This window comes from Dendrobates tinctorius, unplaced genomic scaffold, assembly GCF_039654945.1.
Source record: "Dendrobates tinctorius isolate UK_male_01 unplaced genomic scaffold, ASM3965494v1 ptg000048l, whole genome shotgun sequence".
Lineage (NCBI taxonomy): Eukaryota > Metazoa > Chordata > Amphibia > Anura > Dendrobatidae > Dendrobates > Dendrobates tinctorius.
Window position 1 is genome coordinate 24,766,898 of NW_027361716.1, and position 26,579 is coordinate 24,793,476.

At 43.3% G+C, this 26,579-nt stretch overlaps 1 protein-coding gene across 2 annotated transcripts in view; it reads left to right on the forward strand.

Moving 5' to 3' along the window:
• The window catches only part of SPON1 (spondin 1), a 744,565-nt gene that overhangs the window by 161,098 nt on the left and 556,888 nt on the right, over positions 1-26,579 (forward strand). For both annotated transcript variants that reach the window (XM_073576349.1, XM_073576350.1), the window contains exon 2: positions 22,994-23,100. In XM_073576349.1, coding sequence (XP_073432450.1) covers positions 22,994-23,100 — 107 coding nt within the window. The remainder of the gene's footprint in view (positions 1-22,993; positions 23,101-26,579) is intronic.

The window sequence follows — 26,579 nt, forward strand, 5'->3', positions numbered from 1 at the left end:
ATATGTAGAGAAAACCAGGCAGTGCTCGTGACCTGCCCAGTACAATCTCAACAGTGAAACTTGTTGGTGGCAGCATCATGCCATGTGGGTGTTTTTCAGCTGCAGGGACAGGACAACTGGTTGCCATTGAAGGAAACATGAATGCAGCTAAGTACAGAGATATCCTGGATGAAAACCTCTTCCAGAGTGCTCTGGACCTCAGACTTGGCGGAAGGTTCACCTTCCAACAAGGCAATGACCCTAAGCACACAGCTAAAATAACAAAGGAGTGGCTTCAGAACAGCTCTGACTATTCATGAATGGCCCAGCCAAAGCCCTGAGCTAAACCCAATTGAGCATCTCTGGAGAGACCTGAAAATGGCTGTCCACCAATGTTCACCATCCAACCTGATGGAACTGCAGAGGATCTACAAGGAAAAATGGCTGAGGATCCCCAAATCCAGGTGTGAAAAACTTGTGGCATCATTCCCAAGAAGACTCATGGCTTTACTAGCTCAAAAGGGTGCTTCTACTCAATACTGAGCAAAGGGTCTGAATACTTATGACCATGTGATATTTCAATTTTTCTTTTTTAATAAATTTGCAAAAATTTCTACATTTCTGTTTTTTTTTCAGTCAAGATGGGGTGCAGAGTACATTAATGAGAAAAAAATATGAACTTTTTTGAATTTACCAAATGGCTACAATGAAACAAAGAGTGAAAAATTTAAAGGGGTCTGAATACTTTCTGTACACACTGTAAATGATTCAGTCTGTGACTCTCCCCAATTAACTGTAAGGCTATGTGCACATGGAAAATATGTAAGGTTTTACAGTACAAGCAAAGTAAATGAGATCCCTGAAGCCTATTGCACACGTTACATATTTTATCCTTGCAGATCTGCAGTAGATTAAAATCTGCACAATGTCAATACTTGCAGTTTATTTCACTCACACTAATGAGTGGGGGAAAATATGCAAAGAATGCATGGCGAAAACGTGGCAAAAAATAAATGTTTTTTATGCAGCCTTCTTCCTGCCAAAACATTAGGATATGCATCAGACTTTTCTCCTTCAAATCCTGAACGTGTGCACATAGCCTTAGCCTGTCCTGTGTCCCATTCAGTATAAGTGCTTGATAGCATCATAATGAATTTGGGGGTGGGAAAAGTCGATATCAGGTACTGAAGATTCTCTGCCACCTCTCAATTCATTACAAGTCCCTGTCAGATACTTCTCCCACCTTTCAATTCATTATAAAGGGTCCTATGCACCTTACCCCCTCTTCACCCATTCTCCAATAAATTTTAAGGCCCTAATAGCATCATCCCCCATCTCACAATTCATTATAATGCTATCAGGGGTGTAGCACCCTCCTCCACCACCCAATTCATTTTACATCCATATCTAATGTCCTCTTCCCCCTCCCCATAAGTTCATTGTTAGTTCCCCTTACTCCCATCCCAATCCCCACATCCCTCATTGTCTTCCTCCCCCTCTGCTGCATCCCATCATTGTCCTCTCCCCCACATCCATTATTGTACTCTCCACCACCTCCATCATTGCCCTCTCCACCACCTCCATCTTTTCCCTCTCCATCATTGCCCTCACCACCATCCCAATCATTGTTCTTCCCCATCACCTCCATCATTGCCCACTCCTGCATGAGCCCTTAATCTGAATTTGTTGCTTTTGCAAATGCTGCCTCCTAACTTTTAACTAGGGGTATAAGTATTCAATTAATGTCTTCATTTTAAAATATTGCCAACCAACTTATACAAAAATGATTTTAACCTTAAATGATACTATTTTATTAATAGACAGTAGAGGAAATGATGTTAATCACAGTAAATGACAGGTGATTATAGATCAGCTCCAGACTTCAATCATCACTAATCTCTACCTGATACAGAACCTTATTGGGGGCTACATTGACTCTGACTGTGTCGTATTTAGGAAAGTTAAATTTGGTTTCAGAAGACCAGAAAAAAGCATTAAGTAAATGTTGAATAGAATACATTTATCAAGATGCAACATTACATTTTTGTATACTGCAGGTTTTACTTTTATTTTGTATCTATTGTATCTTGAGAATCAAAAAATGTTTCCTGTCTCTAGAACAGGGATGTCAAACTGAAATGCAGAGAAAGCCAAGAAAAAAACTTGGACAAAGTCACTGGCTAACCTTGACCCCACATACTCCTCCATACAGTATAATATGCCCCACATAGTCCTCCATACAGAATATGGACCCAACATAGTACTCCATACAGAATAATGGACCCAACATAGTCCTCCATACAGTATAATGGCCCCACATAGTCTTCCATACAGAATAAAGGACCCCACATAGTGCTCCATACAGTATAATATGCCCCACATAGCCCTCCATACAGAATATTGGGCTTTACATAAACTTCCATACAGTATATTGAGCCCCACATAGTCATCCTTACAGAACATTGGGCCCCACATAGTCCTCCTCACAGAATGTTGGGCCCCATTTAGTCCTTCATACAAAATATTGGGCCCCACATAATTCTCATTACAGAATACTGGGCCCCACATAGTCCTCATGACAGAATATTAGGCCCCACATAGACCGCCATACAGAATAATGGGCCCCACATAGTCCTCCATATAGGATAATGAGCCACACATAGTGCTGCATACAGTATAATAAGGGAAGGTGCCGGCGTTGCCAGCCAAATATAATTACCCTACAAACCAGATTTTGCCCGTGGGACAGTGTTTGATGTGTGTTCTCTAGAAGCTGAAAAGTGGCAATAATTTCTTTACAATGATAAGTTTTCTTGGACAATAATATTGTTGTTGTAATGAATGGAAGAAATACAAATTAGATCAACAAAATCATTCAGACAACTTAGAAGGATAAAACTGCTTAATTATCCATGGGATCAATTCTATTCCCAGAATACTTGATGGAGTCTTTGTGAAGTAAACTAATTTACTCAAAGCTGAAATATTTCATGTGCGCTACTAGAATGAAATGGACACGTTTAACCCTAAGACCCCCAGCAAGAAAAATAATCTAAACAATAGATTGCTTTGTGCTCTGCAATAAGTTATTGTCCAGCAACAGAGTGCTTAATAATTGGAGGTTTGTGGTCTGTGTGATCCATTTTGTGATCTCCGTCTTTTTATTCCTCTGAGTGCTGTCAGTATTGAAAGAGCTTAGTAAATTACATGTTGTCTGACTACACATGACATTTTTATCTATCAAGTGTTAGGATAAATTCAGGTGCATCTCACAAAATTAGAATATCATCAAAAAGTTAATTTATTTCAGTTCTTCAATACAAAAAGTGAAACTCATATATTATATAGTCATTACAGAGTGATCTATTTCACGTGTTTATTTCTGTTAATGTTGATGATTATGGCTTACAGCCAATGAAAACCAAAATGTCATTATCTCAGTAAATTAGAATACGTTATAACACCAGCTTGAAAAATGATTTAAAATCTGAAATGTTGGCCTACTGAAATGTATGCTCAGTAAATGCACTCAATACTTGGTAGAGTCTCCTTTTGCATCAATTACTGCATCAATGTGGCGTGGCATGGAGGCGATCAGCCTGTGGCACTGCTGAGGTGTTATGGAAGCCCAGGTTGCTTTGATAGCAGCCTTCAGCTCATCTGCATTGTTGGGTCTGGTGTCTCCCATCTTCCTCTTGACAATACCCCATAGATTGTCTATGGGTTTAAGGTCAGGCGAGTTTGCTGGTCAATCAAGCACAGAGATACTGTGGTGTGTAGTGTTGAGCGATACCACCCAATATTGAAAAATATCGGATCGGATTGGATCGGCCGATCTAAAAAAAGTATCGGGTATCGCCGATTCCGATTCCGGAAGTCCCATTAAAGTCAATGGGACAGAAATATCGGAATTAAAAAAACCCTTTCGGGAGTGTGGGCGGTGCGTGGGCGGACACTGTGCGTGTCTGTGTGTGCGGGTGGGGCCTGTGCGGGCTGTCGGTGGTCTGTACAGGCCTCTCGGGGGCCTGTGCCGGCTGCCGGTGGTCTGTACGGCCCTCTCGGGGGGCCTGTGCCGGCTGCCGGTGGTCTGTACGGCCCTCTCGGGGGCCTGTGCCGGCTGTCGGTGGTCTGTGCCGGCTGCCGGGGGCCTGTGCTGGCTGCTGGTGGTCTGTACGGGCCTGCCAGGGGCTTGTGCCGGCTGCCGGTGGTCTGTACGGGCCTCTCGGGGGCCTGTGCCGGCTGTCGGTGGTCTGTGCGGGCCTGCCAAGGGTCTTGTGTCTGTGCCATTGGGCGATGCCTGCTACACTGACAGTGATTGACACATTAGCCAATGATGGGACAGTAGTAGTCCCATCATCCGGCTAATGTGTTGAATGTAAAAAAAATATATATTTATATATATACATACTACATACATACTACATACATACTACATTCATACAACATAGATACTACATTCATACAACATACATATATACTACATACATGACTAGGGACTATTTTTTTACAGTGGCGGAGGAATACAGTGCGGAAGGATACCTACCTTCCGACATTGGATTATTGAAGCCCCTAGAGAGCGATTGCATCAGCTGATGCTGCTTTTCTCCACAGGAAATCGGCGTGGGACCCTCGTGGATTTCTGCGGATCAGGGAGTATATGGCTTGTTTGTTATTTTCATATTTTTTCATAGATGACACTGGCTTCGGGGATCAAAGTGACAAGTGATGGTGAGTATGTACTCTATGTTATATGTACTGTATGTCTATATGTATGTATTGTATGAATGTATTGTATGTAGTATGTATGTAGTATGTATGTAGTATATATGTATGTTGTATGAATGTATTGTATGTAGTATGTATGTTGCATGAATGTAGTATATATGTAGTATGTATGTAGTATGTATGTATGTTGCATGAATGTAGTATATATGTAGTATGTATGTAGTATGTATGTATGTTGTATGAATGTAGTATATATGTAGCATGTATGTAGTATATATGTATGTTGTATGAATGTAGTATATATGTAGCATGTATGTTGTATGTAGTATGTATGTAGTATGTATGTATGTTGTATGAATGTAGTATATATGTAGTATGTATGTATGTATGTTGTATGAATGTAGTAAATATGTAGTATGTATGTTTGTTGTATGAATGTAGTATATATGTAGTATGTATGTATGTTGTATGAATGTAGTATATATGTAGTATGTATGTATGTTGTATGAATGTAGTATATATGTAGTATATATGTATGTATGTTGTATGAATGTAGTATATATGTATGTAGTATGTAGTATGTATGTTGTATGAATGTAGTATATATGTAGTATGTATGTAGTATATATGTATGTTGTATGAATGTAGTATGTATGTAGTATGTATGTATGTTGTATGAATGTAGTATATATGTAGTATGTATGTAGTATGTATGTATGTTGTATGAATGTAGTATATATGTAGCAGGTATGTTGTATGTAGTATGTATGTATGTTGTATGAATGTAGTATATATGTAGTATGTATGTAGTATGTAGCATGTATGTAGTATGTATCATGTATGTTGTATTTAGTATATATCTATGTTGTATGAATGTAGTATATATGTAGTATATATGTATTATGTAGTATATATGTATGTTGTATGAATGTAGTATATATGTAGCATGTATGTAGTATGTAGTATATATGTATGTTGTATGAATGTAGTATATATGTAGCATGTATGTATGTATGTTGTATGAATGTAGTATATATGTAGTATGTATGTATGTATGTTGTATGAATGTAGTAAATATGTAGTATGTATGTATGTTGTATGAATGTAGTATATATGTAGTATGTATGTATGTTGTATGAATGTAGTATATATGTAGTATATATGTATGTATGTTGTATGAATGTAGTATATATGTATGTAGTATGTAGTATGTATGTTGTATGAATGTAGTATATATGTAGTATGTATGTAGTATATATGTATGTTGTATGAATGTAGTATGTATGTAGTATGTATGTATGTTGTATGAATGTAGTATATATGTAGTATGTATGTAGTATGTATGTATGTATGTTGTATGAATGTAGTATATATGTAGCAGGTATGTTGTATGTAGTATGTATGTATGTTGTATGAATGTAGTATACAGTGGGGCAAAAAAGTATTTAGTCAGTCAGCAATAGTGCAAGTTCCACCACTTAAAAAGATGAGAGGCGTCTGTAATTTACATCATAGGTAGACCTCAACTATGGGAGACAAACTGAGAAAAAAAAATCCAGAAAATCACATTGTCTGTTTTTTTTTCCTTTTATTTGCATATTATGGAGGAAAATAAGTATTTGTTCAGAAACAAGCAATCAAGATTTCTGGCTCTCACAGACCTGTAACTTCTTCTTTAAGAGTCTCCTCTTTCCTCCACTCATTACCTGTAGTAATGGCACCTGTTTAAACTTGTTATCAGTATAAAAAGACACCTGTGCACACCCTCAAACAGTCTGACTCCAAACTCCACTATGGTGAAGACCAAAGAGCTGTCAAAGGACACCAGAAACAAAATTGTATCCCTGCACCAGGCTGGGAAGACTGAATCTGCAATAGCCAACCAGCTTGGAGTGAAGAAATCAACTGTGGGAGCAATAATTACAAAATGGAAGACATACAAGACCACTGATAATCTCCCTCGATCTGGTGCTCCACGCAAAATCCCACCCCGTGGGGTTAGAATGATCACAAGAACGGTGAGCAAAAATCCCAGAACCACGCGGGGGGACCTAGTGAATGAACTGCAGAGAGCTGGGACCAATGTAACAAGGCCTACCATAAGTAACACACTACGCCACCATGGACTCAGATCCTGCAGTGCCAGACGTGTCCCACTGCTTAAGCCTGTACATGTCCGGGCCCGTCTGAAGTTTGCTAGAGAGCATTTGGATGATCCAGAGGAGTTTTGGGAGAATGTCCTATGGTCTGATGAAACCAAACTGGAACTGTTTGGTAGAAACACAACTTGTCGTGTTTGGAGGAAAAAGAATACTGAGTTGCATCCATCAAACACCATACCTACTGTAAAGCATGGTGGTGGAAACATCATGCTTTGGGGCTGTTTCTCTGCAAAGGGGCCAGGATGACTGATCCGGGTACATGAAAGAATGAATGGGGCCATGTATCGTGAGATTTTGAGTGTAAACCTCCTTCCATCAGCAAGGGCATTGATGATGAAACGTGGCTGGGTCTTTCAACATGACAATGATCCAAAGCACACCGCCAGGGCAACGAAGGAGTGGCTTCGTAAGAAGCATTTCAAGGTCCTGGAGTGGCGTAGCCAGTCTCCAGATCTCAACCCTATAGAAAACCTTTGGAGGGAGTTGAAAGTCCGTGTTGCCAAGCGAAAAGCCAAAAACATCACTGCTCTAGAGGAGATCTGCATGGAGGAATGGGCCAACATTGCATGCTCCATTGCATTGCAACCGTGCTCCATGCTCTTCTATTGAAGCAGTGTTGTAGTGTGTGACCTGCTCCGTCCACTCCTATGGGAGTGGTGGTGTAATGTATGACCCCGCTCCATCCACTTATATGAAAGCAGAGGTTTATTGGGTGACCTCACTCCGTCCAATTCTATAGGAGTAGTGGTGTAATATGTAACCTCCGTCTACTTCTATTGGAACAATGTTGTAATATGTGACACTGCTCCATCCACTTCTATGGGAACAGTGGTGTATTGTGTTATACCCGCTCAGTCTTTTTCTATGGGAGCAGTGGTGTAATATGAGCGCCCACTCCATCCACTACTATGGGAGCAGTGGTGTAACGTGTGACCCTGCTCTTTTTCTAAGGGAGCAGTGTTGTAATGTGTGAGCCCCCTCCATCCACTTCTATGGAAACAGTGGTGTAATGTGTTATAGCCGCTCTGCCTTTTTCTATGGGAGCAGTGGTGTAATATGAGCGCCCGCTCCATCCAATATTATGGAAGCAGTGGTGTAACATGTGACCCTGCTCTTTTTCTAAGGGAGCAGTGTTGTAAAGTGTGAGCCCGCACAATCCACTTCTGTGGAAGCATTGGTGTAACGTGTGAGCCCGCTCTGGCTTTTTCTATGAAAGCAGTGATGTAATGTGAGACTCCACTCCATCGACTTCTATGGAAGCAGTGGTGTAATGTGTGACTCCGCTCCATCCACTTCTATGGGATCGGTTGTTTAATATGTGACTCTGCTCCATCCACTTATGTGGAAGCAGTGGTGTAATATGTAACCTGGCTCCGTCCACTTCTATGGGAGTAGTGGTGTAATGTGTGACCCCGCTCTGTCTACTTGTATGGGAGTAGTAATATAGTGGATGGTACAGAGTCAGGTATTACACCACTGCTCCCTTAGAAATGTGTGACCCTGCCCCATACATTAGATACTATATATCTAATCCCATCCTGTGTGATATACTTCGTTTAGCTCAATATATAATCCCAACTTGTTATAAACTACACTTAGCCCTGTATCCAGCATGTGTTACTCTAAGCGAATCTAATCGCAGCACGTGATACACTCCTCGTCTCTACCCTCAGCTTATTATGCAGCGAGCAGCACCAATTAACAGAATTGGTGCTGCTGGCTGTCCTCGGTGACACGGTCTACTTGTCAGCATCACTGGCAGTCACCAACAAAATGCATGATACGCCCCTGAGCGGTGTATCTCTAATCCCATCATATGCGATGATATGCCTCAGACCGATGCATCTAATCCCAGCATATGCGATGATATGCCTCAGACCGATACATCTAATCCCATCATGCATGATACGCCCCTGAGCGGTGTATCTAATCCCCTCATACGCGATGATATGCCTCAGACCAATGCATCTAATTCCATCATGCATGATACGCCCCAGAGAGGAGTATATAATCCCATAATGCGCTATACGCCTCAGACCGATACATCTAATTCCATCATGCATGATACACCCCAGAGTGGTGTATCTAATCCCATCATACGCGATAATATGCCTCAGACCGATACATTCAATCCCATCATGCATGATACGCCCCGGAGCCGTGTATTTTATTGCATCGTGCACGAAACGCCCCAGGCCGATGTATTTAATGCCATCATGATCAATATGCCCTAGAGCAGTGTTTATAACCCCATCATGCGCAATAATCCTCAGGGCAGTGTATTTAATCCCATCATACGCAATGATATGCCTCAGACGAGATGCATCCAATCCCATCATGCATGATATGCCCCAGATCAGTGCTTCTAATCCCATCATGCCATACACTACGCTAAGCCCTGTGTCAAGACATGTGTAGTGTATCATGTGCTGTGAATAATTCCAGTGTGTGTTACACGCCATGTAAATACATGGCGTGTAACCCCAGCTTATGATGCAGTGAGCTGCACCAACTAACAGAATCGGTGCTGCCATTGTCTGCCAGTATCACAGGCTGTCACCAACAAAAAGGCTCCATACTGTGATCCTAAACTTCATCCTGTCTTATCTTTTTACAAACAACCAGAAAGGGAGGGGAGAAGACGTCACACACGTGAGCAGATCTCACCCACATTTACTGCAGTCATGTGAGCTAGTTGTACAGTTGATTTGCATGGCAAATTTCAGCATCGGCTCCCTCTAGTGTTTAAAAGTTTTTTCAATGGCACCTTCCCTTTAAGCAAAGCTACAACTGACACTGACTACTAACAGCTAGCCAGCTAAATACCTTGCAAATGATTAAGGATTTGAGGGATTTAAGTAAATCAGTATCACACACACATGCTAAGGAAGCAGCGGTGCACTTAGCGCTGTTCCCCGGCGCCGGGTGCTGAAGACGGCTCAATTCATTTTCTCCTGCTCTGCCAGTGATCAGCATGAGCAGGGGAGAATGATGAACATTATATTCAACTGATAACGACAGCAAGCGGTGGCTGACTAGTACTCCCATCAGCCTACACCTGTTGCCGCTAATAACAGTGAGAGCAGGCGCCGGCTGATGGGAGTATTCATCAGCCTGCTCCTGCGCTATAAATGAATAAATAAATTTAAAAAGCATGGGTTCCCCTGTAATTTTGATAACCAGCCAGGCAACCAGGTGTCAGCTTCAGCAAGGCTGGTTGTCAAGAATAGAGGGGTCACCACGCTGTTTTTTTAAATTATTGAAATTAATAATTAAAAAAACAGCATGAGGTCCCCTCCCATTTTTGCCAGCCAAGCAAAAGCTGACAACTGGGGGTTGGTATTCTCAGGCTGGTAAGGGGTCATGGTTATTGATCCCTCCAGCCTAAAATAGCAGCCCACTTCCGCCTCAGAAAAGACACATCTATTAAGGGCCTGTCACACTAAGCGATATCGCTGGCAATATCGCTGTAAAGTCACCGATTTTGTGACGTAGCAGCGATATTGCTAGCGATATCGCTACATGTGATACTTGCCTCCGACCGGCTCCCCCGCTGCTTATCGCTGATCGCGCGAGAACGTCCTGAACCGTTTCTCGTCGTCAGCTTCCTGCTGGGGCTTCCTGCTGTGGAGACGAGCGACGCGTGGACGCGGGCGGGAGGACGTCAGGATTGCCGCGTCTGACAGGTAAGTAGCGACCCCCTACCCCTGCGATGTCGCTGGTGAGATCTGCCTGTGTGGCAGCTCACTAGCGACCACTTAGCGATGTACCAGCGATCCTGACCGGGACATATCGCTGGTCAGGATCGCTGGTCCATCGCTAAGTGCGACAGTACCTTTAGATGCACTAATTCTGGCCCTTTGCCCGCCTCTTCCCACCTGCCCTGTAGCGGTTGCAAGTGGGGTTCATATTTGTGGGGTTGATGTCACCTTTGTATTATCCGGTGACATCAAGTCCGCGGCTTAGTAATGGAGAGGCGTCCTCTGTAGGATCCTAATTCTGGTGCCCTGTGCCTGCTCCCCTTACTGGTAAGTGCTGATTCATTTTGCCTATGTGCTGTTTTGTGATTTACCACTGTAATAAGCAGGCTTTGAGATTATACTGGAGCAGCTTTCTGCCTAGGCACTTTACTCTTTAAGCTGGCTGGGCACTATTTTGGGTTTCCCCATCAGTCCATCCTTTTGTATCTTTTACTGTTTGTATTTGTACTTTATTGTTATTACTATGACCTTTTTGATATGACATTAATAAATTTTGGCATTTTATACAGTGCCTACAAGTAGTATTCAACCCCCTGCAGATTTAGCAGGTTTGATAAGATGCAAATAAGTTAGAGCCTTCAAACTTCACACAAGAGCAGGATTTATTAACAGATGCATAAATCTTACAAACCAAAAAGTTATGTTGCTCAGTTAAATTTTAATAAATTTTAAACATAAAAGTGTGGGTCAATTATTATTCAACCCCTAGGTTTAATATTTTGTGGAATAACCCTTGTTTGCAATTACAGCTAATAATCGTCTTTTATAAGACCTGATCAGGCCGACACAGGTCTCTGGAGTTATCTTGGCCCACTCCTCCATGCAGATCTTCTCCAAGTTATCTAGGTTCTTTGGGTGTCTCATGTGGACTTTAATCTTGAGCTCCTTCCACAAGTTTTCAATTGGGTTAAGGTCAGGAGACTGACTTGGCCACTCAAACACCTTGATTTTTTGCCTCTTGAACCAGGCCTTGGTTTTGTTGGCTGTGTGCTTTGGGTCATTGTCTTGTTGGAAGATGAAATGACGACCCATCTTAAGATCCTTGATGGAGGAGCGGAGGTTCTTGGCCAAAATCTCCAGGAAGGCCGTGCTATCCATCTTCCCATGGATGCGGACCAGATGGCCAGGCCCCTTGGCTGAGAAACAGCCCCACAGCATGATGCTGCCACCACCATGCTTGGCTGTAGGGATGGTATTCTTGGGGTCGTATGCAGTGCCATCCAGTCTCCAAACGTCACGTGTGTGGTTGGCACCAAAGATCTCGATCTTGGTCTCATCAGACCAGAGAACCTTGAACCAGTCTGTCTCAGAGTCCTCCAAGTGATCATGAGCAAACTGTAGACGAGCCTTGACATGACGCTTTGAAAGTAAAGGTACCTTATGGACTCGTCTGGAACGGAGACCATTGCGGTGGAGTACGTTACTTATGGCATTGACTGAAACCAATGTCCCCACTGCCATGAGATCTTCCCGGAGCTCCTTCCTTGTTGTCCTTGGGTTAGCCTTGACTCTTCGGACAAGCCTGGCCTCGGCATGGGAGGAAACTTTCAAAGGCTGTCCAGGCCGTGGAAGGCTAACAGTAGTTCCATAAGCCTTCCTCTTCCGGATGATGCTCCCAACAGTGGAGACAGGTAGGCCCAACTCCTTGGAAAGGGTTTTGTACCCCTTGCCAGCCTTGTGACCCTCCACGATCTTGTCTCTGATGGCCTTGGAATGCTCCTTTGTCTTTCCCATGTTGACCATGTATGAGTGCTGTTCACAAGTTTGGGGAGGGTCTTAAATAGTCAGAAAAGGCTGGAAAAAGAGATAATTAATCCAAACATGTGAAGCTCATTGTTCTTTGTGCCTGAAATACTTCTTAATACTTTAGGGGAACCAAACAGAATTCTGGTGGTTTGAGGGGTTGAATAATAAATGACCCTCTGAATAAACTTTTCACAATTTAAAAAAAAATTAAACAAAGAAATAACATTCTTTTTTGCTGCAGTGCATTTCACACTTCCAGGCTGATCTACAGTCCAAATGTCACAATGCCAAGTTAATTCCGAATGTGTAAACCTGCTAAATCTGCAGGGGGTTGAATACTACTTGTAGGCACTGTATATACACTCCGTTTTCTCCTTGGTTTATAATGAGGAAATCTTTGTAGGCCTCGTCATTTTATCTATGCAGATATTACCTATGATAACCTAGCCTAGATAAAATCATTGGGCAAATGGCACATCATGTGGTCTGTTGATTTCCTGACTTACCTTGTGCAGCTGGAAAATGTTTCTGTCAAGCAGAATTAGGATATCTGCATTGTTGTCAAAGGCTGGTATCTTGTTGGCTATAGCCTTTAGATGAGGGTAATAAAGAGCAGCTGCTGGTGAGATGACCTCCTTCCTATTGGATGGTATCTGGTTGCACTTGATGAGAGTGGGTAGGAGTATTTCCACATTGTTCTCCAAAGAAGCTACTATAAGTCCATTGGCTCTTCTCCTAGAGCTCTCTCTAACACCACTATGGGTGCCTAAGGCCTGTTTCACACTTCCGTTTTTGACCATCAGTCAAAATCTGCCGTTTTTTGGGGCGGATCCGTTTTTTTCCCCATTGATTTGCATTACCGGCGTATCTTGACGGATGGCCATCCGTTGGATCCGTTTTTTTGCGGATCCGTCAATTTTTTGGCGTCCGCCGAGATGCCTGGATGGACCAAGTAACGTTTTTTGTGCTGCAGGATCCGCATTTTTATAGTGTGCATGCCCAGAGGAATGAAGTCAGGCGGAAATTTAACCCTGAAATCATTTCTGGCTGACAGAAAAAATTCTCTCTCTCTCCTCTCTCTCTTCTCTCTCTCTCCTTCCCGGGCAGCGGTACCTTTAAATTTCTTCATTCGGCGGATCCGTCAAAAAAACGGTCCGGTGGCATCCGTTCACATCAGTTAACAACGGATCCGCTTTCCGCCATTTTGGCGGATTTTAGCTGACACAAAAAAACTGATGTGTGAAACAGGCCTAAGATACAAGGGTAAGCATTTTACTTTAAATTGAATAGTTCAAAGAGTTCTGACCTTGATTGTCCAAGATGGCATAAACCCTTATAACTTTCTGTGGTTGACCCTTGGGATACACATTTACTAGTAATAACTTCACACTCGACTTGTCCCAGAGACCTTCTCCGCAGACTTCTGTGCATACAAAACCTACAGGAAAAAAATGAGCAAAACCCTGCTATAACTAAATAAATAAAAAGGAAAAGTGCATTTAAATAATACAGAGTTCTTAGTAATACTGTTTTTGATAAAAAATAGCATAAAAGTCATCCCAATGTCGACAAGATGACTCTGATCGGGGCGGTCCTACACTGTCTAATATTAAAAACCTTGCCATATGTAAGAGTTGACCTCAGTGTGTGAATAAGGGCAGACAAAAGGACTGGATCCCAACCATTGGACACCAGTCAGGGGAAGCCTTTAAATACAATTTCCAGCTCAGGAGAGGGAGGTCACACCCCGGCTTGCACAGAATGCAAAAATACAAAGAAAAAACGCAAAAATTGAGCTTGGTTTGAGTTGGTATACATGCGGCACAAAAGAATCTACTATAAGTCCATTGGCTCTTCTCCCAGAGCTCTCTCTAACACCACTACAGGTGCCTAATTGCAAGGGTAAATATTTTACTTTAAATTGAAAAGATCAAAGAGTTCTGTCCTTGATTGTCCAAGATGGTGTAAACCCTTATGACTTTCTGTAGTTGACCCTTGGGATACACATTTACTAGTCATAACTTCACACATGACTTGTCCCAGGGACCTTCTCTGGAGACTTCTGTGCATGAAGAAGACACTGTGGTAGGACTGACTGCTTGATCTGCATCCTCCCCACTATGCCTTGTGGTAGGAGGTGTAAGAGGTACCATGTAAAAATGGTCTTGCTTGAAGCTGGTCCCTGGTGCAGAAAAGGTTGGTGACCACTGTTGTACAAAGCCACTGACTGCTCACCTGAACAGCAGAGTGCACACATTCTTACCAATGGCTTACAACAGACAATGCTGAAAATAAGTGCTGCAACCATATGGTAAGATATGAGTCATGCATAAGGAAGTATTTTCAGGAGACACAGCATCCCATGTCTACTGGTTTGCTAAACAAGTAGAAAGCACTGGGTCCCGTGTTCCCACATCACTCACCACTTCCACACATGAGGCACCACCGTGTGTAGTGACACCACCCAAGTGCGCAAAAGCTCTGCGCCCAGTATGGACATACAAGCTTAGCATTCTGGAAATTGGAGGATGATTGCATCCATAGCAGGTATTCCTAACAGTAGTATCCTTGATAAACTTGAATCTGTGACGAAACGCACAGGGAAAGGGGGTGTCGACTTCACTCACCACAGGGGAGGGGAGAGAAGGATCCAGCAGGGATTGGCTCTCTGGCGCCACCACTTGTCCCAGGTCAGTCAGGGAACTGCACCGAGTGAAAATAGTCGCCGGAAAGGCTTCCCTTATAGATACGAGTTATTGAGTAGCTCCCAGTGAGGAGGGATATACATCACCAGCTGGGGATATATACAGTATATAAACCTTCCGGCCGTCACTGTCAGGGCTCCTCACTAACACAGTACCGTATGCTGCTACCAGTTCCTAGTTCAAAATAAGCCCCGTCCGACAACAGGCTTATATCAGGTCAGAAACCAACCCAGGTAGTGTATAATATAACCAGCCGAGCGTGCAGACGTGGGGATTTGTGTATCGAGATAAAAGAGCAGCCCAAGATTAATTTTATATTTAATCGCCGAAAAGGCACACTATAAATACACAGATATATATTTACAAGAACAGTGTACAGGTATACAGTCATAAGTGTAACATAGTAACATAGTTATTAAGGTTGAAGGGAGACTTTAAGTCCATCTAGTGTAGTACAAGGATAGGGAATAGATAGGTTGCAATTACTGTGTTATGTAGCATGTGACCACAGGGAGGCACTGCAGGATCACCGGTCCAAATCTTAGTTACGTGGTTTTCGTGGCTGCATCTGGTAACGGATCATCCAGCCAGTAAAAAAACTAAGCTCAAAATGAGAAGCTGTCTCTTATCTCCTAGGATGTTCCCTCCCACACTTTTTGCCCACCCCTGGGCTTGTGCAGCCTCTCTCCTCCCATCTCTGAGAGTATGATTTTCTGTCCAGAACCGTGGAGGCTCCTAACTTTCTGCCCGAAGCTCTGAATTGACCAGCAATGGTGCAAGTGGATTCTGCTGGATTTTATCTGTACATAGAGACCAAATATGCCTACCATATGTAATCCATAGTAGCTTTATAACTCAGTAACGCAGAGTGCTACAGGTGGCTGCAGGACACAGGCATGTGGGAGAAGGAATGCCGGTTCCAAGAATGTGCTCGGTTTAGGCTCAGAGATATTGCATTGTGTTATTATAGGTAATTTTCCAGATTCAATAAATCAGAGCCTTGCTGTGACTTGTTGTGCCATGCTGTCTCCATATGTTTGAGTCAGACAAAAGAATCCAATTTGGCTGTTCCTGCACAGAGTTAACTCTCTTGTGTTAAGAGCTCCAAAGGGCTTGAGTTAATTAAAGGTAAGCAATGATACTGGGGAATGAATGCCAAGGGTGTGGGCACATTTCAGGAGTGGAGAGAAATTTACTTCATCCCTCACACTTTGATAAACTCGAAGTATGTGTCAGGATCCTGTCAGCGCTGGCGTGCAGCCTCCGCTGAGCAGGGACTCACCCGCACTGTAGGGGGGCCCGGGGTCAGGTACAGCTGGAAAGTACAGATGCACAGGACCTGTGGACGCTGAAGTTTAGCAAGCAGTCACAGGACCTACGGTCATGTGACTGCAAGGGGGTGGGGCTTAGTGTCCTGCTTTGAGAGATGGCAGGACACTATACAGAAATACTCAGTCAGGCAAAATGGAGGTCATACACAGAGATATCAGTAAAGTACCAGGTGTGAGACAGAACGGATAGTCAGGGCAAAGCAGAAGTCAAAACCAAACAGACATAGAAGGTACCAAGCAGAATCCAAAGCAATATCCAGAGAACAGACCGAGTCATACACACAGAAAATCAAGCAACCAGAACACAGCACAAACACACTCAGGGGTCACCACACAATGCCAGGGGCGAAAGTATAACTGATGGGGATGGGAGCGTCCTGAGGCTATAAGAAGCCTCTCCCAGAACCAGGGAGAGGCCACAATCATAGCCCCAGGTGTGCAGGTAAGCCTGCACTGGGATCACAACCTTTAACCTCAGAAATGCCAGTCATCAGCACTGGTTCCAGACATTAACCCCACGTGTGCGAGTCAAACCCGCACTGAGATCATGACAGTATGAAAATGGAGGAAAAGATACTTTATTTTCTCTTGACCCAACTGTGGACCACCTTTATTGTACGGCATCATAGAAACATTTGAGCTTACCCAACAGCAGTGTCAGGTAGCTGTGGCCAGGTAGGTGTGTGTCTTCTGTGACCAGCTGAAGCTGTAACAGCAAGTCACTGAGTGCTTCAAATTCTGAACTGTCCTTACTGGATACTTTTTGAAAATCTTGAAGCTGCTTGAACAATGCGTTCTCTATAGCTTTGGGACTGCTAAAGTTTCATTCTAGTCTTTCCCATGCAGCTATGAGAAAAGCTGCTGGATTACTGATGTGGAGAGATCTCAGTCTTTTGACCCAACATGTGGATTGTGTCTTGAGCCACATGATCAACAGATCTAGTTCTTCAGCAGCAGTGATGCAGAGGTCACTAATTACGGTTCTAAAGGCACATTTCAAATCTCTGTAGTTCTCAGGTTTATCTTGTGAGACTGGGCTTAGTAAGTTCACTGTTTGCCCAATCGTGTTATAGGTGGGGCTTTATATAGTATCCTTCTCCGCACTTCATTACTGGCTATATTTACTGGCTATATTTTCTTTGCAGTTCCAGCTCTTTCTATTAGTTGTTTACCTTGCTGGGTAAACTCCAGTTGTTTTTTTGCTGCAAGTTGATTTGCTTTTCCTCCCAGGACCTTTTTCTTTTGCCACTATTAGGTTCTTGAGAGGCCTTTCTTGTTTCTTATATTTTTGTACTCCTTAACCTTCACCCATCCACCTTATTTGAAAGTGTCTTAGTTTCTCACTGTGGGTTCTCGTATTTCTCCTCACACTTTCCTTTCCCATTGCTGGTAGTGTGTTGCGACCTCCATTCCTGTTCCTTGGTAGGTACGAAAAACCTCTCAATGGTCTTTTAAGGATCCAGGTCTGAGGTGATGTTTTTAGTTATCTAGAGGTAGGGCTTTTCTAGTCTATACAGGCACCGGTTGGTTGTAGATGCGACATTTCCATTGTGTGAGTGTGAACACGTTTATATCAGCAGGAAAGTATAGTGCGTCATAGGCACTTGATCCAGCAACTGGTTTGATGTCCATAGTTTCCTCCACATATGAAACTGGAAGTGTGTAGTTGTCCAGAATGTGATGACTTGCAGTGAAACTTGCAGTGCCACAGGAAAATCACATGGAAAAGAAAGGGAATTTCAGCATCCTGATCTTCAGTACAGTCTTTATTAGAAAAATGTCATGACTCTTTTGTTGGGGCTCCTTCCCTGTCCCTAATGCTAGGGGCGCTCTAGCTCACCCTGTTCCCCGGATTACTTGTGATTGTGAAGATGCCATGGCCACATGCCCTGCCTTAGCTTCTGAACCCGCCCTCAGTTTGCACCCTTCCCACACGCAGGGAAGAGGCTGTAACCAGTTAGACTAACAAGGTAATATGAACGGGTAACGAAAAATATCAAACATACAAATATACTCACATATAACTGATGAATGTATCGGGGAGTGGAGGATGAGGTTAAACCAAAGTAGGAGAATAAAGGGAATTATTACACACTCAAAACCTAGCAACAATCACAGATAAATCCACCAACTGCCTTCTCCAATAACTACCAACAACTTCCAGCCATGCAACATAAGCCTGCTCTGACAATGAGTGCTAGCCAGGACCCAGTTAATATAGGAGATATGAGTGGCTAGCAGTGCACAGCTGAGACTTATCGCAGGAAAGCTTCCAGGAGCTCTCAACTGAACAAATTAACCCCTGTACTGCTAAAAGAAATTTACACCATTTAATATGAAGGTGAAGTGCTTCTAATCAGTGCAGGAGTAAGAGAAACCAGATGCTGCAGTCTTCTGGCTCCTCTCTGTTGCGGTAAACACATGACAGTACCACCCTTCTATGAAGGGCCTCCGGAACCTCAGATCCTGGTTTATCATGTTGTGCCACATAAAAAGACCGGGTTAGCCTTTCTGCATGGATGTAAGATGCTGGTGCCCACATCCTCTCTTCTGGACCTTATCCCTTCCAGTGTACCAGATACTGAAGCGACCGACGAACTAAGCAAGGATCGATGGTCTTGGCTATCTGAAATTCCAAATTTCCATCCACAATGACTGGAGATGGCAGGATAGGTGATTGTACAGGGGACACAACATATTTCTTGAGAAGAGATCAATGAAACACATTATGGATCCTTAAGTGGGTGGCAAAGCAAGGTGGCATGCTACAACGGCCACAATCTTATAAGGGCCCATGAACCTGGCACCCTGTTTCCAAGCGGGAACCTTCAACTTAATGTTCCTGCACCCAAAGCACAAACATGTTCCTCATCATAGAGACAGACTTACTGTGCTTTGGGACAGCCTGTGGGCCTTGGTTTCTCTGGCTTAGAGCATGAAGAGAACACTTTGTCTACAGTCCCGCCCCAGAGCATGAGCATCTCATTAACTGAAAACTTCCAACACTGATTACACAAGAACCAAAGTTGGATTTATTCACCGCAGTATCATTTCAATCAGTTCAACAGCAGCAACCTGACAGTGGTTATAGTTTACTTAGCAAAATCCTGCTGACAGGTTCACGTTAAGTTCATGAACACTCTGATAGCTCAGGTAATTGCAACATTACCACAACCTCATTAGAGATAATTATCAATAATCTACTAAAAAGGTATGACAAACCTTATCCATGTGAAATCACTGTGTCATTTTTGAGGTTGACACTTTTAACTACCCTTAGGAGTTTGCAGGCGGCACTTTGTTTTTGGACAGAAGACACTTGTTTAGCAGATTTTTTTTCTAGCCGTCTGGAAGCTAAGTATCCAAATGCATCTGATTCTACTTTATGTACGTATAACATTAACTAATCCGTAGTGGAAGCCAAGAAACTAGATCACATGTTGCTGCTTAACAGGAATTAATGCTTATTTAAGTGGTAGTAATTGGTTTTACAGTGCATTGTATGATGAACCGTATTTGATGTTAGTGCATACAAACCATTGCCCATTAAGGAAAGCTCCTGAGCTCATTTTGAATCTTGTGCTATAGTGATTTATTAGACACACGGGTTAAATCAATCCTTAGACAAACTAAGAAAGTGCTTTAATCATGATGATGCTTTGACTTCTTTGCAGGCTCCTATATGTACAAGGCTGAATGAACTTTTCTATCTTCATTCAAAGTGATATTTCTCTGGAGAATATGAGTCACTAAAAGCATTGAATGAATGAACGGTTCGCTGGAGTACGATGCACTGAATTAATTAGGAGGCACACACCACTTAATGATATTGGCGCATTTTCTCTGTTGTGTTCACCTCCCTTGCACCTCATGAGTAATGCTACTCTATTCGTGGACTGGAGTAGCAATTCTAGTTTAAAAAATTCTGGCACTTTGACTGTGGGCATTAGCGATGAGCGAATGTGCTCAGTGTTACTCGGATATCACTCTAGTACAGGGGTCCCCAACTTATAGCTCGCGAGCCACATGTGGCTCGCCTGCTCCTGACATGTGGCTCGCCGACGGTCACAAGAAAGAAGTTCCCATGGAGCTGCCCGCTGTCTGTAATACCCGCCCCGCCGACTGCTCCTGACGTGGCTCAACGACGATCACAGTAAAGGGAGCTGCCCCGCTGTCTGTAACACCTGCCCCACCGCCTGCAATTTGACGCCCCTCCTTTGTATGTATGTCATTCAGTGACTGCATTCACGCCTGCGCAGTGGCGCGGGACACTGTGCTCTATTGAAGTTGCACAAAGTCTCGTGAGACTTCACAAATCTCGCAAGACTTGGTTACTGCAGCTTCTATAGAGCACAGTGACCCGCGCCACTGCACAGGTGTGAATGCAGTCACTGATTGCTGTCACTGATACTGGTGAAAGACAGAGAAAGTGTTGGAACAGGATCATTGAAGAAAATTAGTTATTTTATGTTTTTTTAAGTGTCCGCACAAGCATTTTAAAGAGAACCTGTCACCCCCCGGGCTTATTAAGCTTTTTGCCACCTTCAGCAGCACTAAGGCTGCATTCTGTGAAGGTGGCTGTTATGTTCTTTATCCCTATTACCCCAGAAATATTGATTTTTATAAATTGCGCGCCATACCTGTATTGAGTCAGAGATGTATGTTTTCTCCCCCTGACTCAAGTGCCTCGCAGCTGTCCATCGTCCCCCTCAGTCCCCTGGGCGCCGCCTCCTCTGTGTCTCCTCACATCACCAGCGCCAACGCTGTGCAATCATTTTTTGGGCATGCGCCATGCGCACTGCCCTGGAACTTACATCCACTGATGTACGGAGATCGGGCCTGCATGTAGCGGAGGCCTCAGATCCCGCCTCGCAGTGTGTTATGATGTATTCACACGGCGGGCTGGGAATCTGGCGCCTGCACAGTAAATCTCTCTGCGGCTGTCCCCATCTCCCTTCTGCGGGGCTGAATCTGTTGCCTGTCTAGTGTGGATCTCTGCGCCTGGAATACGCCGGAAAGAGGCGGAGGGAGATGGGGACAGGTGCAGAGAGAGTCACTGCGCACGCGCCAGATTCCCAGCCCTGCAGTGTCAATACATCAAAACACACTGCGGGGCGGGATCTTGGGCCTCCGCTACATGTAGGCGCGATCTCCGTACATCAGTGGATGTAAGTTCCAGGGCAGCGCGGATGGCGCATGCCCGAAAAATGATTGTACAGCGCAGGCGCCGGTGACGTGAGGAGACACAGAGGTGGCGGCGCCCGATGGCCAGAGGGGCATGATGGATGGATGCGAGGCGCTTCAGTCGGGGAGAAAACATACCTCCCTGACTCAATACAGGTATGGTGCGAAATTTATTAAAGTAATTATTTCTGGGATAATAGGGATAAAAAACATAACAGCCACCGTAACAGAATGCAGCCTTAGTGCTGCTGTAAGGTGGCTCTTTTACTTTAATAGGCCCTGGGGGGGGGGTGACAGGTTCCCTTTAAATGAGTGACTGAGTGACTAATTATCCTGGGGTATGTGCACACGTTGCGGATTTGGCTGCGGATCCGCTGCAGTTTTCCATGTGGTGTACAGTACCATGTAAAGTTGTAAACCTATGGAAAACAAAATCCGCTGTGCACATTATGCAGAAAATTCCACGCGGAAATGCAGCGGTTGATTTTCCGCAACATGCCAATTCTTTGTGCAGATTCCGCAGCATTTTCTACTAGTAAATTGGCTTTGACTATGTCTTTATCTGCAATGTGGCTCTCAACCAACTTTCATAGTGGAATGTGGCTCTCAAGGTAAGAAAGCTTGGGGACCCCTGATGTAAGCCATGAAAAAACAGCTTGCATTTAGGCTGAGAGCTGCTGTTGGCATATTACTTGTAGGTGCTCGTGCCACCAAGTCTATTTTCCATCCCAGTGCTTTCGTTTAAGTGGATCGCACTCAAATTATTGCTATTCAGTGGGGAAGTGCAGATGAATGATTTTTTTTTCACTGTCTCAATTTGCATGTGAAAAACTCCCAGTATGCTCTGAAATTCAGGTGAGACTCCCCCGTTCAAGTCTGTGTGTGCGAGAAGCAAATCGGATGACTTACGTAGCCATAGTATAACATCTGATTTTTACGGATAAATTACAATTATGTAACATAGGAAGCTGTAAACGGTCCTGTAAACGATTGATAGCTGCCGAGTAGAAAAGAGCTTGCACATGGACAAGTGAGAAAAAAATTGTCCCACTTTTCGGGATGAAAATCGAACAGATTTTTCATACGCTCGTGTGAACTTACCCTTGTGTCTCTTATTATCTGCAGTTCTTTAATTGGAGCCTAGAAACTACAAGTTGGGCCCTTCCTGCAACTAATTTTGTACATCTCTTCTGATTTCTTAAAATAATAAAAATGTTGATTGTCATGAAACACAGTGGTGACCATTTCCAGCAGTGTAGAAATATATTGTTGGATCAGGATGATGAAGTATAAAAATGATAGTTGAGGAATCCCTCATACCTCCCACATGTTCTGTACTACTTTCTGTAGACCACTGGACAGTACAGCTCATTTCTCTATGTATTGTCTTCATATTTCAGTAACGCTCGCTGCTGCTACACCTGCCTACTTTAGAGGATTTACACTCATTGCACTAAAGGAGGGTAAAGATGGGGAAAAAGAAGATGATCATGCCGGGTCTTTTCAGGTAAGAAATTTGACTTTTCTTGAATCTCTTCATAGTCAGTGCTCGTTTTCTTTCCAGTCAATAAGAAGTTACAATGCAGAACGCACTTTGCACTTTGATACACAGCTTCAATTTGGTGGATTTTTAAATAGCAATTTGTTAGGTTGCTGTGCAATCTTATCTTTCCCTTACACCCAAAAGAATGGCCTAGATTTGTGGCACTTCCATAAATATATAAACCAGAAAGAAAAAGGAAGCAAATGCCATAAAAATACTAGATTTATTGAAACATACTGTATTTTGCGGATTATAATATGCTCCGGATTATAAGAGGCACAACAAATTTTGAGGAGAAAAACAGGAAAAAACTTTTTTAATAAAATGGTGGTGGCTGCGGTGAAGCCGGGTCCCAGGGTCGCTGCAGAGGGAGGCAAGAATGAAGCGTCGCTGCAGGCCGCAGGCTGAGATGAGGGGGTGTTCTCCTGAGATCTTGGTACCAAGATCTCCATCTGTGCATGCACCGTCCCCGGCAGCAATTTTCCCAGAGTCCACCACATAGGAAACCATGGAACTGCAGGGGCTCTTCCCTTTCACAAAATGTTGGCAGAGCCCCCGCAGCACTGGACACTCGCATCATCGGACACCAGCAGCACCGAAAAGCCGCAGTGGCACGCTGCACATCCGAACACCCCCTCATCCCAGCCTGCGGCCTGCAACAACGGTCCACTATTTCCTCCTCCAGCAGCGACCCTGGGACCCTGCTTCACCACGACCGGTAAGGTTTATCCGCATTATAAGATGAACCCAAATTTTCCAACCAAATTTGAGGGAAAAAAGTGCGTCTTTTAATCTGAAAAATACGGTATTTGTTTAAAAAATTTAGAAATATTGCGGGGACACAAATGCAAAATTTGCCACTTTTAAAAGAAATACACCTTATGTAAAGCCAAGTAACAATAGAAAAATCACCAATGATACTTAGCTCATTTCAGGCTCTAATTTCTCCCCTAAGAAAAAGCTAAACGCGCGTCGGGGTCTGTCTGCCACTTAAAGGTAATATGCCAGGTTAATTCACCCTACCTACACCTTCTGTGTTTTGCCTTACTGATTCCTTTACTTGATGTTACAACTTGCACATTTCGTTTATAGGCTATTCACTTGATTATCTGATATATACAGTGGGTACGGAAAGTATTCAGACCCCTTTACATTTTTCACTCTTTGTTTCATTGCAGCCATTTGGTAAAATCAGAAAAGTTCATTTTTTGCTCAAATGTAGAAATTTTTGCAATTTTATTAAAAAAGAATAACCGAAACATCACATCATCATAAGTATTCAGACCCTTTGCTCAGACACTCATATTTAAGTCACATGCTGTCCATTTCCTTGTGATCCTCCTTGAGATGGCTCTATTCCTTCATTTTAGTCCAGCTGTATTTAATTAAAATGATAGGACTTGATTTGGAAAGCAAGTCAGACCAAATGAGAATCATGAGATCAAAGGAACTGGCCAAGGAGCTCAGAGACAGAATTATGTCAAGGCATAGATCTGGCTGAGGTTACAAAAGAATTTCTGCAGTACTCAAGGTTCCTAAGAGCACAGTGTTCTACATAATCCTTAAATGCAAGTAGTTTGGGACCACCAGAATTCTTCCTACACCTGGCCATCCAACCAAACTGAGCAATCATGGGAGAAGAGCCTTGGTGGAAGAACCCCAAGATCACTGTGGCTGAGCTCCACAGATGCAGTAGGGAGCTGGGAGAAAGTTCCACAAAGTTAACTATCACTGCAGCCCCCCAACAGTCGGGCCTTTATGGCAGAGTGGCCCGACGGAAGCCTCTCCTCAGGGCAAGACATTTGAAAGCCCGCATAGAGTTTGCTAAAAAACACATGAAGGACTCCCAGACTATGAAAAATAAGATTCTCTGGTCTGATGAGACGAAATTAGACCATTTTGGTGATAATTTTAAGCGGTATGTGTGGAGAAAACCAGGCACTGCTCATTACCTGCCCAATACAGTCCCAACAGTGAAACATGGTGGTGGCAGTATCATGCTATGGGGGTGTTTTTTCAGCTGCAGGGACAGGACAACTGGTTGCCATTGAAGGAAACATGAATGCCCCCAAGTGCAGAGATATCTTGGATGAAAACCTCTTCCAGAGTGCTCTGGATGTCAGACTTGGCCGAAGGTTCACCTTCCAACAAGACAATGACCCTAAGCACACAGCTAAAATAACAATGGAGTGAAGTGACTTCAGAACAACTCTGAGACCATTCTTGACTGGCCCAGCCAGAGCCCTGACCTAAACCCAATTGAACATCTCTGGAGAGATCTACAAATGGCTGTCCACCAATGTTCACTATCCAACCTGATGGAACTGGAGAGGATCTGCAAGGAAGAATGGCAGAGGATCCACAAATCCAGGTGTGAAAACTTGTGGCATCATTCCCAGAAAGACTCATGGTTGTACTAGCTCAAAAGGGTGCTTCTACTCAATATGGAGCAAAGGGTCTGAATACTTATGACCATGTGATTTTTCAGTTTTTCTTTTTTAATAAATTTGCAAAAATGTTTACTTTTTTTTTTCAGTCAAGATGGGGTGGGTACATTAATGAGAAAAAAATGAGCTATTTTTTTAATTTACCAAATGGCTGCAATGAAACAGAGAGTGAAATATTTAAAGGGGCCTGAATACTTTCCATACCCACTGTATATCATTATTTCTCCTACTTATTATGTAAGTTTATCGCCACCTATGTATCCTCTTGTTTTAAACCATGATTACTTTGTTTGGTGAACCACAGATTGTTTCCACGGAATGTGAATTTGGGTCTTCCTGTTAAAAATAAGCTGGAAGTGCCAAATGGCCCATATACATGTCATGCATGTTGCACACTCATGACCACGGGAGGTTAAGATCTGTGAAAAGTTGCAGCCACGTTAGCTCACTGAGACTTAGAGCAATTCCAGGACAAAGTGACTGGAGCACTCTGTCGGTACTCGTAGTGTTGGCAGGACAGAATGTTTTTAGAGGGTGTGCCTCACAGACACCCACAACAGCACAATAGGACAGGTTGTGGAGCCTGCATTTATCTTTGACACTGTCTGACACTTGACCAGAGTTTGAGAGACACCTTGTTAGATGCCATGTCTGTTTCAATTCCTTTATGGTATCTACACATAATGTCTTGTAGAAGGTGTTGTTCCTGAAGCATCTTTTGCGACATCTATCCGGATTTCTTATGCTGTGGCTTTGTCACTGGCATCTCACTTTTACATTCTATATATAAACTAAAGGTGACTTCCCAAAGGAAGCTGCCAGAAGAATGGTCAGGCCGCTTCTTGTAGCTGCTTCATGACTTTTCAAACGTTAATTGTTTAGAAGAAGCCACAAAAAGTGCAAAGCAGCATATGCAATTTTCTTTTACATTGGTTTGTATTATGTTCATTTATTCATCATGTTGCATTATGTTCATTTTTTGGAGCTTTTTCAGTG